At 40.4% G+C, this 18,843-nt stretch overlaps 1 protein-coding gene and 1 pseudogene across 2 annotated transcripts in view; both read left to right on the top strand.

Annotated features, from left to right (window-relative positions):
- Positions 1-2,677, top strand: part of LOC129851562 (protein SHQ1 homolog) — a 67,629-nt pseudogene extending 64,952 nt beyond the window's left edge.
- A 2,032-nt stretch (positions 2,678-4,709) lies between these two features.
- The window catches only part of LOC129851131 (RING1 and YY1-binding protein-like), a 31,394-nt gene continuing 17,260 nt past the window's right edge, over positions 4,710-18,843 (top strand). The window contains exons 1-2 of one of the 2 annotated variants that reach the window (XM_055917434.1): positions 4,710-4,892; positions 5,535-5,660. In XM_055917434.1, the coding sequence (XP_055773409.1) occupies positions 4,750-4,892; positions 5,535-5,660 (269 nt within the window). In that variant the 5' untranslated portion in view covers positions 4,710-4,749. The remainder of the gene's footprint in view (positions 4,893-5,534; positions 5,661-18,843) is intronic. The other variant, XM_055917433.1, reaches the window with a different exon arrangement.

Genomic DNA, 18,843 nt, shown 5'->3' with positions numbered 1-18,843 from the left:
GTGCAGGAGCACTGGTTGGTCGGCCCAATTGAGGTAGTATGTACATGAATGTATCCAACACACTAACCACTAGGCTACCTGCCGCCCCTTTAATTAGCACAACAGTTTTCAGCTGTGCTAACATAATTGCAAAAGGGTTTTCTAATGATCAATTAGCCTTTTAAAATGATAAACTTGGATTAGCTAACACAACGTGCCATTGGAACACAGGAGTGATGCTTGCTGATAATGGGCCTCTGTACTCCTATGTAGATATTCCATAAAAAATCTGCCGTTTCCAGCTACAATAGTCATTTACAACATTAACAATGTCTACACTGTATTTCTGATAAATTTGATGTTATTTTAATGGACAAAAAAATTGCTTTTCTTTCAAAAACAAGGACATTTCTAAGTGACCCCAAACTTTTGAACGGTAGTGTATGTCTCAAGCAAACACATGGTGAGACAAGCCACAGTAAACAACACTGGAGGTAAACACCATTGGGTGTAATCACAGGATGAAAGGTCAAGTAGAGTAAACTACTTTCAATCATTACCAGTTGCAGAACAGTCAAACCCAAGAAGGCCTGGTCTCCTGCATGGGAAACCTACATTTTATGACATAATGCATCCTGACTTGTCCTTCACAATGAGATGATAATGATGAGGAGGATGTTTTGATGAGGATGAATAATTGTGTAATTAATTAGGCAGTAGCATGAGGAACAAATGACATGATGGACTAATTGGAGGGAAGAGTCATTTAAAGAGCATCTCGGGTGTATTTCAAAGCAATCAGCAGTGGCAAAGAGGAAGCTTTAAAGAATTGTTTTAGTTTCGTTTCTTCCCTGATGTGAGACTTTTATTTTTCCTGGAATGTCATCAGGGAACTTTGTGAGAAACCTCGATTAATCATGAGCTTTTTTCCTCTCCTGTGTTATTCCAGTTCCTGGAGGATGTGTCCTCGTCTGCCATCTTACCTGCCTCTTAACGGCCTATTGTCCTCTGTCTGCTCCAGTGCGTCTTTTCACCCTGGCTCAACCTTAACCTGCCCTCCTCAGTCTCTATTACATCCACAGGTAGCCTAGTGGATAAGAGCGTTGGGTTAGTAACTGAAAGATTGCTGGTTTGAATCCCTGAGCTGGCAAGGTGGAAAAATCAGCTGTTGAGCAAGGCAGTTCAACAACAACTGCACCCCAGGTACCAATGACATTGATTAAGGCAGCCCCCTGCACCTCTCTGATTCAGAGGGGTTGGGTTAAATGCGGAAGATGCATTCAGTTGTGACTATAGTTAACTATCCCCTTTTCTTTTCCACAGATTTTCAGTCCAATGAATGTTTTCCAAAAACAAGTACACAGGGAAGGAACTTGTTACCAGAGAAGCAGTGTGAAGTGCAATACGTTTCCACTTCAAGATGTTGTCTTTTTCCATCTTTTTCAAGAATAGACAAAAATAAACTGGTGGCAGGGCTTTTTCATTAAGATAACCATTTCTCTGGAACAACCGACCAGTTCACGTGGTGAAGCCTGATTTCATAGAAGGGTGGTTTATTTTCAATAGGCCAATCATTTTCTTAATTACCATGTAAGAAACTAAATAAAAAGTTTTACTGAGGTGCTATAATCTCAGTGAGTATAGTTTAATATATGAGTGAGTGGTCATGGCAGAACACCTGCTTTTTATGTAATTGAGCCCTCTGTAATCCCTACATATCCGTATAGTAAATGAAGTAAAAAAACTGTTTGATGTCTTCTGTGCCCATATGAATGACCCCTGTGATGTAACTGCAATGATGAGACAGATGTTCTTCTTTGTTTTTATACTGTCATACCGTATTCGATCTTGCCTAGCCATCTTGTTTCAAGAGGACCACAATGGAAATATGTCCCAGACTTTGTGTGTTATCGTCCATGATTTTACTCATGTGCATGTTTGGCTTTTTAAAGTTATGTGTGCTTGTTTTTTAAAACGGTCAAATGAATAAACTAAACTAAATAGTCTCTCATCACACTACAGTACACTCAGAGTTACACATTTTTTTTTTTTTTAAACACATTTTACTGATCACACCCGAACTCCAGTGTTTAATTGCTAAATTGTAATTACTTCGCCACTACGGCCTATTTATTGCCTTACCTCCCTAATTTGCACACACTGTATATAGATTTTTCCCCCTATTGTGTTATTGACTGTACGTTTGTTTATTTCATGTGTAACTCTGTGTTGTTATTTGTGTCGCACTGCTTTGCTTTATCTTGGCCAGGTCGCAGTTGTAAATGAGAACTTGTTCTCAACTGGCCTACCTGGTTAAATAAAGGTGAAATACAAAAATAAATGTTTAAAAACTTCACCACCGTGTCTATTTGCCACCATGTGAGATTCAGTCAAAGGAAATGTATGTCAGAGCTATGGTGCATTTTTGTTTGTTGACAGTTTAGTAACATGCCAAATAACAGATGATTTTTCTGAACAATAACAAGATTCGGTGAAAGGAATTGAAACACTGATGTGGGTAGAGCTGTTTCAGTCACACTTTTGAGTCACACTATTGCCTAATACACGGTACTATTTCTCATCCTCCCCTCCCCTCAATTCTCTTTTCACTGTTTCTTTATAATGTCTCCCTTATTGGGGTGGCAGGTAGCCTAGCGGTTAGCACGTTGGGTTGGTAACCAACAGGTTGCTAGTTCACAAGGTGAAAGATCTGTCGATGTGCCTGCCCTTGAGGAAGGCTATTAGCCCTAATTGCTTCAGGGTCTCCGTTGATAATGGAAGGCCATGACTCCACTCTCAGGGGGAGTTGGGATATGCAAAAAACACATTTGAAATAGTACAAATATAAGCACCCACATTATTATTGTTACCATATGGTCAAAAAGCCACATTTTCACTTGAATTGATGACAGAATCAACCAGGCAACACTTAATGCTGTTTTGATTGAATTCAGGTTATCAGTACCATGATGACCCTCTATTACAGCGGCATGCTATGAGCTAAGCGGACACAATCACTGGGTAGACGGCAAAGCCAGTGTGACAGTGTGACAGGAGTGAAGCAGCAGCAGTACATATACTCTCCTCTTCTCTCCTCTTGGTGAACAGAAGAAGGGAGGGGTTCACAATAGGTCCTGGAGCCGTAGCGAGAGGCTAATGAGGCTACATGATTCACGCTTCATCTCCCCCACAGAGAGAGCCTTGTCCTGGGTAGGAGGGAGGGAGGCTTCCAAAGAGTGCAACGTTTGCCCCAACACATTCCATGATGAAGTAGCCCACTAAAGCCAGGAGCAGGGGCAGATTATATAGTGGGTCCTCCAAGATGTCTGGAATTTTGATGGAAATTAAGAGCAAGACAAACACTTGTAACTGAATACAAATGTTAATTCAAGGTCAATGTTTAGTATCTGCAGTGCTTGACTCGGACTGAAATAGTTTCCAGTATTCATTTTGGGTGCCGGTACTGTTTATATTTAGGTGCAGGAGCTCCATAATACTTTTGAGCTAATATTATATAAGAGAAACAGGAGCTCAAGCAGTAGAAAATGTGAGGTGCCGGTGCTCAGCTCCGGTGAGCTCCTGCCCAAGTCAAGCACTGAGTATCTGAGATTCCTTAGCATTCCTCCCTTCCATCTCTGAAACATTAGGCAATCACTAGTATCTTGAGTCCTTTCAAATGTTGTCAAGTGGACACACTACAATCACAGAGAATGAAACAACTGAAACATTTCCGTCTAAATGCAATGACAGTAGGCAAATCATTGGAACAGGTGTTTGTCCCATGCAGCCCTACACACCTACATTGACTGGACTGCACTACACAGTGTGTTACATCTGATATTTTATTTAACTAGTCAAAGTCAGTTAAGAACAAATTCTTATTTACAATGATGGCCTACCAAAAGGTAAAAGGCATGCGGGGATGGGGGCTGGAATTAAAATGTATTTATTTTTAAATAAAAATATAGGACTAAACATACATCATGACAAGAGAGACAACACAACAATACATAAAGGGAGACCTAAGACAACAACATAGCATGGCAGCTGCACATGACAACACAGCATGGTAGTAACACAACATGACAAAAACATTGTAGCGACACAACATGATAGCAGCACAAAACATGGGACAGACATTGTTGGGCACAGACAATAGCACAAGGCCTAAGAGGGTTTTATAAATAAGCAACAACCAGTGTGTTTTGCAACGGGTATACAGAGATGACCAGTTTACAGAAGAGTATAGAGTGCAGTGATGTGATGTGTCCTATAAGGAGAATTGGTGTCAAATCTGATGGCCGAATGGTAAAGAATACCTAGTAGCTCGGTTTCACTCAACAATTACTTTTGCATTTGGTTAGTACACAGACAGCAGTTAGATTGAAAGGGGATGGTGATGAATAACTTTCTATGCAGCAGTGTCCCAATATAAACTCCACCACCATCTTCAGTACGAGTCTGCATAAAATACAACCATCTTCAGTACGAGTCTGCATAAAATACAATGACATACGACCCAGCTCATGCTGTAGCACAGGAATGTATGACACTCATGAATCTTGAGAATGCACTGGGCTGGCATTATTCTACATTTCGACTATGTAAACCACATAATCTAATTGCAAAATAGGATATTATGGGGATATTCTAGCAAACTACCCATTTTTCTTATTTCCAAACAGACTTTTAAACCGAGGCATGCGGTGATTGGGCGTCATGGAGTCACGCGGTGTTCAGTCGCTCTGCCCTACCTCGAGCAGTCGCTGAATGCGATCTTGTCTGCCAGCTTTAGCAGCGGTTCTATCTGGATCCTCCGTTCACAACCTACGACAATTACTGATAATTACTGAAGACCTTTTCTTCTTTTGGAAGACCGTTCTCACCATGGGCGACAAGAAGAGCCCTACCAGGTATTTAACCGTGTACCCCAGTCCGTTTTGTGTTGATTTAGACTTGTTTTGCGAGAATTCCGTGCCGTTTGGGTTTGATATTCGGATGCTTTCTCAAGGAGTGTTTCTCCTTTTTCAGTTTGTATGCCAGAGCTAGAATAGTGCACAGGCACTATGGCGGCTTCTCGCTCCCTACTCTACCAGACACTCTCAGACAAAGGGAAAATTTCTGTGGATACGCCTGGTATTCCAGGAAATGATATTCAGTGTCAACAGAACTCGTTCGAAGCTAAATGTCGAATGGACATTATTTGACATTCGTTTTGCTAGCTAACATGCTTAGCCCCGAGCTAAAATATGTAGCTAGTCTGCTTGCTAGCCAGACTAGCGATGCAACCAAATGTTGTATCTAGCTAACTAGCTAACCAAAATCATCTAGGTCGCTTGATTTTAGCCAGTGATGGATTTATTCAAGAAGCTCGCGCTGGTTAACTATTATTAGGAATTCGAATGGATAATCTGACAACCAATCAATATTTTTATGTATTAGTTTAAGTTTGCTAATTTAAAGGTGGGGGTACTGCATGTCATCACCACTAACAGTCATAACTAATCATATAAATGATATGTAATAAACTCACTTGACATGTCTCTTTTTCTAAGGCCGAAAAGACAAGCTAAACCAAGTGCCGACGACGGATATTGGGACTGTAGCGTCTGCACCTTCAAGAACAGTGCAGAGGCTTTTAAATGCAGCATCTGCGATGTGAGGAAGGGCACCTCGACAAGGTACGTCTGTAAGGTTATTTTGTTTACTCCTGCTGTAAAGCATCGCAATTTATTGAAATCGACTTTAATCGTTTACCAATTTTTGTATTAATGTTTGGACTTTTTGATTGATGCTGTTGTAGACATGTTCCAGGGTGGCCATGCAATTCATTATTGTATGGATACTAGTGACTGAATATAGTCGGCTAGGTGTGCTGCCGGTTGACTCGGTAGCACAGGGGGGGGAGATGAGGGACCTTACTTTATAATGGCTGTAGAGCTGCTACAATAGAGCATCTCCCAAGGAAAGCTCTGAATTTGACTTCAATCAACGAATTGAAATAAGAATTCTGCTGCTTTAAATATCTGTTAGAATGTATCACCTACCAGTAGAATTGAATACCATACCATGGAAACTGTTACGTTGTTGGTACTCTGATTGATCTGTGAAATTAATGCATTTCTCTTGTCAACCAATTAGTGTTACTAACTACTACATTGCCTACTTGAGACCTATCATAGATCTACCATATCACTGCAGTAAATGTCTTGATTAGTATTTTCTTGGCTGGATATTGGTGTTATGAGTACCTTTATTTAACCAGGTAGGCTAGTTGAGAACAAGTTCTCATTTACAACTGTGACCTGGCCAAGACAAAGCAAAGCAGTGCGACAGAAACAACAACAGAGTTACACATGGACTAAACAAGCGTACAGTCAATAACACAATAGGAAAAAAAGAAAGTCTATATACAGTTAGTGCAAATGGCATGAGGTAAGGCAATACATAATATATGATTGACAACATGTTAATTACTTATTTGAAGTCCTTTCCTTTGCTTTAGTTGTCATACTTCTGATCAGTCATATGCATACCACAGCTGTACAAACCCCTGATGGTTGTTGTTGTCGCCCCCCCCCCCCCCCCCCAGACAAAACCAATGTTTGAGTCAAAAAGAGCCCCTCTGAGGAGTCAAAGTTAGAAACCTATTTCATGGCTGTCAGAAGGCCCTCTGTTATGGGAAACTGAGATGATGTAACCAAGATATGCATTCTGAATTTGACATGATTTCATGTTTACCACTCCCACCTGTGTTCTGGGGAATGATACTGCCGATAAGTTGTCTGTGTCAGAGTGTGAGTTCAGTCACTTCTAATCAGCTGCCTGATGAGATCTAGAGATTGATGACTCATTTGTGAGCCTGCAGAAGAGTCCCCCCACCTTTCCAGCTGTGTTAGAATGAGTGCTCTGATGACAGCATTAGTCTGCCACTGGTAAAACGCTGACTGGTTTTACCACTAATCGAAAGTTGTGGGTACTGTATTTACATTTTTTAAATGTTTTGTCTCCTTTGTTTTATTTATTCTAACTAAATTGTTGCCTGTAGCTGATACTGGTAATATATCACAATGTGGGTTAGCATGCTTTGTTGTTAATGGCAGGAAATGATGAGAAGCATGTCAAAAACCCTTACTATTGAGCGTTTGGCAGCAGCCCAATTGCCTCTTATTTGTTAAATGGAATCGCATGACATCACTGAAGTGGTTTGTCACATCCCCATTTGTTCTCAATTGTTCACCTTTGATGCAATTGTTTGCTATTTGTAACTCTGTCTCTTGTTTATAATGAGCACTAATTGGGCATCTTTTCTCTATTTGATGTAATCCAGTGGAGCATGGGGAGAGCAGCTTGCTCTCAGCCAAGTCATCCACACTTTAGGAGTGGGTGTGGTGGTGGTTTGTCTTTACTCCTTTTATCTAGCTAGTTCTTTTGCCTGAAGGGGCCTTTGTGTGAAGATGACGTAATAATCTGCTCACTAATTACACTATTTCTTTGCTGGTGTCGAGAGTTCAAAGAAAGCATGCAGACTTATTTGCTTGGATGCGCACACTCATTCAGATTGTCATTATTTTGTTTGTTTTAAAGCTAGAATCCTTCGTCTTTAACTTATAAATAGCCATTGATTCTTGAAGAATATAACTTATAAATGCCTTGAGCTTAGTTCAGCTGTCGTATTCCATAAGAACCCAAAATACAGTGCCTTCAGAAAGTATTCATACCCCTTGACTTATGCCACATTTTGTTACAGCCTGAATTCAAAATGGATTACAATTTTTTTTTTTTTCGATCTACACACAATACACCATAATGACCAAGTGAATACATGTTTTTATAAATGCTTGTAAATACGTAAATATCTCATTTACATAAGTATTTACACCCCTGAGTCAATACTTTGTAGAAGCACATTTGGCACCTGTGAGTCTTTCTGGCTAAGAACTTTCCACACCTGGATTTTGCAACATTTGCCCATTTATTCTTTTCAAAATTCTTTGTCATTGATTTTTTTATCTTTGCTAGACAACCCATTTTCAGGTCTTGCCATACATGTTCAAATTTATTTAAGTCAAAACTGTAACTTGGCCACTCAGGAACATTCCCTGTCTTCTTGGTAAGCAACTCCAGTGTAGATTTGGCCTTGTTTTAGGTTATTGTCCTGCTGAAAGGTGACTTCATCTCCCATTGTCTGGTGGAAAGCAGACTGAAGCAGGTTTTCCTCTAGGATTTTGTCTGTGCTTAGCTCCATTCCATTTATTTATTTATTTATTATCCTGGAAGACTCCCCAGTTCTATACGATTACAAGCATACCCATAACATTATGCAGCCACCCCTATGCTTGAAAATATGGAGTTGTACATATGTTTTATTGAATTTGCCACAAACACAACTTTTTATCCTGAATACAATGTGTTATTATTTTGCAGTATTACTTTAGTGCCTTGTTGCAAACAGTATGCATGTTTTAGAATAATTTATTCTTTACTACTATGCACTCTGTCAATTAGGTTAGTATTGTGGAGTAACTATGTTGTTGATCCATCCTCAGTGTTCTCACAGCCATTGAATTCGGTAAATGTTTTAAAGTCACCATTGGCCTCATGGTGAAATCCCTGAGCGGTTTTCTTCCTCTCCGGCAACTGAAGTAGGAAGGATGCCTTTATCTTTGTAGTGACTGTGTGTATTGATACACCATCCAACGTGTAATTAATAACTTCACCATGCTCAAAGGGATATTGAATGTCTGCTTTTTTCTTTACACATCTACGAATAGTTGCCATTTTCTGCGAAGGATTGAAAAACCTCCCTGGTCTTTGTAGTTGAATCTGTGTTTGAAATTCACTGCTCGACACGAAGGACCTTACAATTATCTGTATGTGTGGGGTACAGAGATGAGGTAGCCATTCCAAAAAATTATGATAAATTCTATTGCACACAGTCAGGCCATGTGACCTGTTAAGCAAATTTGTACTACTGAACTTATTTAGGCTTGCCATAACGAAGGGGTTGAATATTTATTGACTTAAGACGTTTCAACTTTTCATTTTTAATTATTTTGTAAACATTTAGAAAAATATATTTCCACTTTGACATTCATGGGGTATTGTTGTAGGCCAGTAAAACAAAAAACAAAAATGAAAAAAAAATTAAATTCAGGCTGTAATGCAACAAAATTTGGGGAAAGTTGAGGGGTGTGAATACTTTCTGAAGGCACTGTATAAGCTTGTTTTACTCCAATGTTTGTTAACAACGTAAATGTACACAAATACTGTATAGCCTCAACATGGTTAAAACTATACATTTGAAATCATGGATGGTCAGTCCTTGAATCTATAGCTCTATGAATTTGAGTGGTTTCTCCTGCCCCATCTCTTAGCCCTTTTATTGAAAGTGGCGGGGGAGAACTTATTGTTTTAAATTTAGGATTCTAGCTTTAAGGTGTATTGATTTTTGTATCTTGTTATATAGACTTGGCACACTCAGCAGAGAGGTTGAAGTGAAGCCGCCTCTAGGTAGTTGAGGCTCTAAAGGATATTCACAAATGCATTTCAATGGAGACGCAAATGTTTCTCAACCATCCATTTCTTAGAGTTTGATACTGGGAGTATAAGCCATCTTTTTCAGCCGCAATAGAAGATGGTTTATTAAGAACACTTGAACATCTAGACATGGGGTTTCTAATGAGAACTCCTCTGACTGCATCCCGCCCATTTACCTTATATATTTTCTCCATTGATGTGTTAACAATTAGGGCTGGGAATTGCCAGGGACCTCACGATACGATATCACGAGACTTATGTGCCGATACATTATGTATTGTTATTCTCACAATTCTATATATATATTGTGATGGTCCAAACACGTTGCTCACCATGTCTGCTGCAGAGGGACAACAGAGAGCCATTAAAAAAACTTGTTTTGATCAGTCATGGAAAGGAAAAGTGCTGAAAACAAATTGTCTCCCTATTTAATAAGATGAACAAGCTATGAAAGAAAAATACTGGAGTTGGTGCAGGTACAGCCAACTAGCACAAATAATATTGTGATATTGTCAAAATTATACCATATGTTGTCATTATCTTGATTTAACTGTATAGATATTACATTTCCCCCCCCCCCCATCGCTATTAACAATGAATCTGGTACCAGATCAAATGATAACTCATAGGCTGATGGCAGCTCCTTCTGCTCAAACAGCACGTGGTTTAGATCTTCATTGCCTACCGGTGTAGTAGTACTCGAGATCACATATTGAGTGTCTCGGTGTCAGATACATTTGTACTTGGGTCTTGTCTCGGACAGTGAGGTCTCATTTAAAAAAGTAAGGCTCGCGTCCAGAGACACATACCAGCTCTACTGGTAGTACTGCTACTACGCCTGCACCTGTCGACGACACAAGTTGTTCTGCTTCCATGAGCACATCCAATGCTAGCATCAGTAATTCTATGTTTGTTAGACCAGCTAGCATGGACACTGACAGTTGTGAATCTGATGCAGCCGAAGAGCTACTGCCCCCTTACCCGGGAAAGCACTGAACAACAGACAGGGACGTTGGACCATCGAAGAGGCGCAAATATGATTGATACATTGATTTGGGGTTCACTTAAATTGGGAGTAGTGCCTTTCCTCAGCCAGTGTGTTATATGTGCAAAAGTACTATCTCACAACTCAATGAAACCTTCACTCTTGTGTAGACATTTAGAAACAAAACATGCCAGTTTGAAAAATAAGTCTGGGAAATGTATTTTGCTAGAATTAATGACTTTCAAATGCTTATATATATATATATATATATATAAGCAACAGATACCATTTTAATGAGAAGGGGCTAGAAGCGTCTTATTGGTGTGCTACCGAGTGGCTAGGGCAGGCTACCGCGGATATAGCTGGGACAATGCTGGGGGAAAGGCCCCAAAACTATACAGACAATGCCTTTATCAAACAACACTGTTTCATGACGCATCAGTGACATGGCAGGAGATGTTTAGAAACAATTACTGCTTCGCATACAAGCCAGTGAATTCTATGCGTTACAGCTGGATGAGTCAACAGACGTGGCGGGCCTGGCACAGCTCCTGGTATATGTCCGTTTTACGTTTATGGGGGGTAAATTAAGGAAGCCCTCTTTTGGAAACCAGGACAACATGAGAGGATATTTACTGGACAGCTTTGTGACATCAAATGGACTTTGGTTGTCAAGATGTGTTGGTATCTGTACTGATGGCACAAAAACCATGACTGGGAGACATAGTGGAGTGGTAAACGCGCATGCAAGCCGTTGCTCCCGACGCCACTTGGGTACACTGTAGCATCCACCGAGAGGCTCTTGCTGCCAAGGGGAATGTCTGACAGATTGAAATATGTTTTGGACACTACAGTGAAAATGGTTAACTTTGTTAAAGCAAGGCCCTTGAACTCTTGTGTATTTTCTGCATTATGCAATGAAATGGGCAGCGACCATGTAACGCTTTTAAAACATACAGAAGTGCGCTGGTTATCAAGGGGCAAAGTATTAACACGTTTATTTGAATTGAGAGATGAGCTTAGTTTTCTTTACTGACCATAATGTTCACTTGTCTGACCGCTTGCATGATGACGAGTTTCTCACACGACTGGGTGATGTTTTTTTCTCGCATTAATGATCTGATTCTAGGATTACAGGGACTCTCAGCAACTATATTCAATGTGCGGGACAAAATTGAGGCTATGATTAAGAAGTTGGAGTTTCCTCTGTCTGCATTAACAAGGACAACACAGGTCTTTCCATCATTGTATGATTATTTTTTTGTGTGCAAATGAACTCAAGCTTTTGGACAATGTCAAATATGATATAGCAAAGCACCTGAGTTGGGTGCGCAATTACATAGGTACTTTCCCGAAACGGATGACACAAGCAACTGGATTTGTTATCCCTTTCATGCCCTGCCTCCAGTCCTTTTACCGATATCTGAACAAGAGAGCCTCGTCGAAATTGCAACAAGTGGTTCTGTGAAATTTTTATTTTAATCAGAAGCCACTACCAGATTTCTGGATAGGGCTGCACTCAGAGTTTCTTGCCTTGGCAAATCGCGCTGTTAAGACACTGATGCCCTTTGCAACCACGTACCTATGTGAGAGTGGATTCTCGGCCCTCACTAGCATGAAACTAAATACAGGCACAGACTGTGTGTGGAAAAGGATTTAAGGCTAAGACTCCAATACATCCCAACATTAGAGTTATGTGCATCCTTTCAAGCACACCCTTCTCATTTAAACTCATTCTTATGTTTTAATAAATGTATTGTATAGTGTGTGTGTGTGTGTGTGTGGCAGGCTTACAATGATGGCAAAAAACATTTGAGAGTGCGCTGACCCTGGTGCTAGAGGGTGTACGCAGCTGGAGGTTGAGTGTTTGAAGGGGTACGGGACTATAAGGTTTGGGGACCACTGATGTAGCTAGAAATTATGCACAAAGTAGCCCACACAATTGTAAAGCAAGTGAAATGTGTTCACAGGCGCGCAGCACATACAGCCTAGTTTCAGCGGAATACCATCTGCACGCCGCAAGAGTGTGCAGCTCTCAAATGGTTTTGGCATGGAGCAGCTCACAGAATGGCTCACAGAATGGCATCAGTAGCCGGTAGGAAAGATGTTTCATCTCATATCTACCAGTAAATGCTAAGGAAACAATGTGTATGCAAACCAGGTATTGAAATAGTTTAGTCTGAAGTGTTTGTTAGTAGGTTATTTGTGATGCGCAATTGTCATCATGCGCTGTTTGCTTCAGGGGCGTAAACATGGATGGGCCTGGGTGGCCGTCATTGTAAATAAGAATTTGTTCTTAACTGACTTGCCTAGTTAAATTTAAAGTAAACAAACACTAGGAAGCCAGGACCTGACAAGCCCAACCAATCAGATTGACGTGGTTTAAGCATTGTTGTGGACTTAGACTATCAATTTGCCTTAAAAAGCACCTCTTTTTTTTTTTTTTTTAAAGAGTTAGATAAATCATGTTTTCCTATGGCTTATGAGTTTTTCACACAGGGTGCCTTTCCTTTGCTGGGTGGGACGTTTGGGAACTTTTAGGCAAAGTTAGAGTATGCACCACTACACCACTGCATAGAGCCTGATGGGAAGACCACAGTCACATACAGCATGATGTTAAAGAATAACAATCCATAAACTCTATCATAATAAGCCAGTAGGTCCCAATCATAAGAATACAAAAACTCAAATCAATCAAATGTATTTATAAAGCCCATTTTACATCAGCAGATGTTAGTGCTTATACAGAAACTCATTCTAAAACGGCAAGCAATGCAGGAGCACAACCATTAAGTATTTCCCAATCGAAATGTACAACTATTACTTCCCATTGGAAAAAGCATTTCATGTTTAGCAAAGTTGCCTAAAGTTTTTAAAGTGGAACTGACAGCGTTTTTAACTACTTTGCAAATATGAAAGTCATTTCAGTCAAATATATATAAATCCCAGTTTATGCTACAAAACCAACTTTATAAGAGGTTTTAAAAATAGGTTATATTTGACTCAATGTTCCATGACTTTCACTGAGGCATCACTGAGGCATTGTTGGCGGAATAGATGGATGCACTTCAATGCATGATTAATATAATTCACCAATACCTTTCTTAGTAGTCCAAAAAATATTGCAATCAAATTGTAAATCACAGCTGGCCTGGTACATTGTTTGCTGCTTCTATTCTGGATGCACTGTTTCAGTTTCAATGACACTCTTCTGGACAAAAACGGACAAAGGTAACTAACGCTGGGAATATTAATTCAATCAAACTAGCAAGGGCAATGATCACAAGTCAGTCATAACATTGCTAATAGGCTAGCGTATCTATTTATGTGGCAAGTTAAAAACACAGAGCCTAACATTAGCTAGCTAGGCCTATTGTTCTCCGCTGTGCTTGGGTTAGTAATAATTTGTAGAGTGGATCTATTTTCCCTCAGCATGCATTTTTTTCCCAATTATGAATGTCAACAAAAATCTATGTTTGAAAATATGAACACAGAAATACTTGACATTTTGAACTCATTATGGTGGTGATTTGAAAATTACAATCATAGTCTTGAATTGGACTTGTATTTTTCTGGTCTCGGCCATGACTTGGTCTCGATTTGCTTCGGCCTTGGTCCTGAATCGTTCTCGCTTTAGGTAGTCTCAAACACAACACTGTTGCTCACCTACTTGTCACTCTTTTGACAGATCTGCATTCCATGCGTCTATTTCTATGTACTCCAACCTGTAACAGCTATACTATTATGTAGGTCGACGTATTAATTTTAATGGCTGCTGATAGTGGGTTAAAGCCCAGTGAGACTTTGATCACATCAGGAGTGATAAGTTACACTGCAGTGTGTGCTGTGTATGTAGACCATGCAGCAGCCTATAATCCGGACCCCTGTCACCTTGGGTTTGTCCAGATGCCAGTGAGGTATCCCTGGGTCCTGTGGCTGTGTGTTCTAACAGCAACAAAATGCTTGCAATACCTGCATGCACGGAGAGGCTCAACTCTCACCAGCTGAGCAGCTGGAAGCAACCTATTGAACTTGTGGACCCAATCCCACATGGTAATGTGACATAATGCCCGACTAGGCTAAATCTAGCTGTGCACTGCCACCATATTCACTTTGATTCTCCAGCAAGAAGCCAGTGTGTGTTTGACTTGACCTGAGATTTGACTAACTTCTTACGGCTGAGATCCCGTTAACGGGATCGACTTGACAACAGCCAGTGAAAGTGCAGGGCGCCAAATTCAAACAACAGAAATCTCATAAGTAAAATTCCTCAAACATACAAGTATTTTACACCATTTTAAAGATAAAGTTGTTGTTAATCCCACCACAGTGTCCGATTTCAAAAAGGCTTTACGACGAAAGCACACCATCTGATTATGTTATGTCAGTACCTAGTCACAGAAAAACACAGCAATTTTTCCAGCCAAAGAGAGGAGTCACAAAAAGCAGAAATAGAGATTAAATTAATCACTAACCTTTGATCTTAATCAGATGACACTCATAGGGCTTCATGTTACGCAATACATGTATGTTTTGTTCGATAAAGTTCATATTTATATCCAAAAACCTTAGTTTACATTGGTGCGTTATGTTCAGTAATGTTTTGCCTCCAAAACATCCGGTGATTTTGCAGAGAGCCACATCAATTTACAGAAATACTAATAATATACATTGATAGAGGATACAATTGTTATGCATGGAACTTTAGATAAACTTCTCCTTAATGCAACCGCTGTGTCAAATAAAAAATAAAATAAAACTTTACGGAAAAAGCACACCATGCAATAATCTGAGTACGGCGCTGACACGAAAACAAGCCATACAGGTACCCGCATGTTGTGGAGTCAACAGAAGTCAGAAATAGCATTATAAATATTCACTTACCGTTGAACTTCATCAGAATGCACTCCCAGGAATCCCAGTTCCACAATAAATGTTTGTTTTGTTCGATAATGTCCATCATTTATGTCCAAATACCTCCCTTTTGTTTGCGCGTTTAGTTAAAAAATCCAAACTCACGACGCGCAGGCCAGACGAAGTAAAAAAAATCCAGTACGGCTCGTAGAAAAATTTCAAGCGACGTATAGAATCAATCTTTAGGATGTTTTTAACAAATCTTCAATAATGTTTCAACCGGGGAATTCCTTTGTCTTTAGAAAGCTACCTCTCACGGGGGCGCGCCTGAGTGAGCTCATGGCACTCTGCCAGACACGGCTCTCATTCCCTCATCCTTCACAGTAGAAGCCTGAAACAAGGTTCTAAAGACTGTTGACATCTAGTGGAAGCCTTAGGAATTCCAATATGACCCCATAGACACTGTATATTGGATAGGCAAACCTACAAACCTCAGATTTCCCACTTCCTGGCTGGATTTTTTCTCAGGTTTTTGCCTGCCATATGAGTTCTGTTATACTCAGACATCATTCAAACAGTTTTAGAAACTTCAGAGTGTTTTCTATCCAAATCTACTAATAATATGCATATCTTAGCTTCTGGGCCTGAGTAGCAGGCAGTTTACTCTGGGCACCTTATTCATCCAAGCTACTCAATACTATCCCCAGCCATAAGAAGTTAATGAAGTTAGAATACGTGTTTCAAACATTCTTATACCAGAGGAGGTACACCTTGAGTAATTTGAGAAAGGTTTACGTTGGTGAACACTGCAGTAAGGAGTCAGGTAGCACAGTTGTTAGTGTTGGGCCAATAACCGAAAAGTTGCTTGTTTGAATCCCCGAGTCGACAAGGTGAAACATCTGTCGGTGCCCTTGAGCAAGGCACTTAACCCTAATTGCTCCAGGGTTGCTGTTGATAATGGCAGGCACTGGCTGTGACCCCACTCTGAAGGTGTCTCAGGGGGGGTTGGGATATGCGAAAATACACATTTCCAATTCACACGTGTATTAGTACACATTTTTACATGTGTGAAATAGTAAAACATTTGTGTACATTTGTCTACATTTGAATATGACTGCAGCATAATAAAAAATTTGTGTGTTTATTTTTTCCTATTTCACACACATACAAGTGTGTATTAATACACGCGAAATATAAAAAATATTTGCACTGACTAAATTCTAATTTATTATACTCCGGCTGTCATATTCAGATGTAGCCAGCACCTGAAACCAATCACCCTGCTGCTAGAATTTGACACCTTGCTGCTTGATCAGTTTTCCTTATGACTGTGCTGTGTGTATGCTGCAGGTTGAGCTGCTCCAGGGAGAATCAATCAGGGCCTTTTTAACTTGATTAATGGTTGGTATCAGGGACCCGTGCTGTTTGGCTGTCTGTGGTTTTGGGGATAGGACGTTCCCTGTGGCTTGGTGCTTGCCACTTTATTCCAGACATGTTTAGGAGGAGGTAGGAATTTTAGCTCAGTGCTGTTGTGCATCAAGCTGGTGATTCTTCTATTCCAAACCAAATGATTGGTATTGTATTAACTCAGCTGTAAGATATGTACAGAGTGCAACCTGTTGATGTGTCATATCGACATTGTGATGTTCATATGTGTAAGTGAGTCTTTGTAAGTTTACTGTGACAGTGTTAATGTGAGGTTTGCAGTAGCACTGAGACTGAACTTGCACGTTCACAAATGCGCTGCAAGATTAGGCTTCACCTAAGTGGAGGGAATGGGATGCATGTTTTACTCACTAGTGTAGCCGCACAATGGAGAAGGAATTGATGGTAATTTCATTACAAGACTGTTAGGCCTACTTCAATATTTATACTTTTCCTCTTTGACCATTTGGTAGGGGCATCTTGAAAGCAATAATAGCTTACAGTCTATATCTACTGTTTTGTACACTGAGTGTAAGAACACATGCTCTTTCCCTGGCAGACTGACCAGTTGAATCCAGGTGACAGCTATGATCCCTTATTAAATTAAAGGGGAGGAGACAGGTTAAAGAAGGATTTTTAAGCCTTGAGACATGGATTGTGTATGTGTGCCATTCAGAGGATAAATGGGCTAGACAAAATATTTATGTGCATTTTTGAATAGGGTATGGTAGTAGGTACCAGGCGCACTGGTTTGTGTTTTTCACACTCAACAGTTTCCTGTGTGTATCAAGAATGGTCCACCAACCAGAGGACATCCAGCCAATTTGATACAACTGTGGGAAGCATTGGAATCAACATGGTCCAACATCCCTGTGGAACGCTTTCGACACCTTGTAGAGTCCATGTCCCGATAAATTGAGGCTGTTCTGATGGCGAAAGAGGTGTGCAACTCAATATTAGGAAGGTTCATGTTTTGTACACTGTGTGTGTACACACTTGTCTGCCTGCCTGTATGTTAAAATGACGCAATAAGGTCATTATAATCTCTGGATTTTACTACTGTCACATTAAAACATTGTCAGGGATAATGGAATTACATGAGTGGGACATGCTGGCACGGACTCCATTTGTATCTCCAATCCCCGCCACACCACCAGCCCCACTCGCTCAGAGGTAATGCTTTAGCTTATCCAGCATTATCAACATCTGCACTAAACCTTAAGCATGAGTGGGTAGGTCCTAGTCTTAATGTGTTAATTGGCACATTTAAAAGTACTTAATTACTTCATGGGCTTTGAGATAATGTGAGTTAATTAATACACAATGTCTGACAATAAGTTGGCTATTTATTTAACCTTTATTTAAAATAAAAACATATCTTATTTACGTATGTATTCAGACCCTTTGCTATGAGACTTGAAATTGAGCTAAGGCGCACACACCTGTCTATATAATGTTCAACAGTTAACAGTGCATGTCAGAGCAAAAACCAAGCCATGAGATCAAAACATTTCTGCAGCATTGAAGGTACCCAAGAACACAGTGGCCTCCATTCTTAAATTGAAGAAGTTTGGAACCACCAAGACTCTTCCTAGACTCTTCTGCCAAGCCATACTCCTCAATGGGGGGAGAAGGGTCTTGGTTGGGGATTTGACCAAGAACCCGATGGTCACTCTGACAGAGTTCCTCTGTGGAGATGGGAGAACCTTCCAGCACTCCACCAATCAGACCTTTATGGTAGTGGCCAGACATAAGCCACTCCTCAGTAAAAGGCACATGACAGCACACTTGGAGTTGCCAAAAGGCAGCTAAAAGACACTGACCCTAACCACACAGCCAAGACAACGCAGGAGTGGCATCGGGGCACGTCTCAGAAGTTTCCTTGAGTGGCCCAGACAGAGCCCGGACTTTAACCCGATCAAACATTTCTGCAGAGACCTGAACATAGCTATGCAGCAACACTCCCCATCCAACCTGACAGAGCTTGATAGGATCTGCAGAGAAGAATGGGAGAAACTCTCCAAATATAGGTGTGCCAAGCTTTGTAGCGTGCTACCAAA

Source organism: Salvelinus fontinalis, chromosome 3, assembly GCF_029448725.1.
Source record: "Salvelinus fontinalis isolate EN_2023a chromosome 3, ASM2944872v1, whole genome shotgun sequence".
Lineage (NCBI taxonomy): Eukaryota > Metazoa > Chordata > Actinopteri > Salmoniformes > Salmonidae > Salvelinus > Salvelinus fontinalis.
The sequence above is the reverse complement of the archived record's forward strand: the minus strand, read 5'-3'. Positions and strand labels throughout refer to the sequence as shown.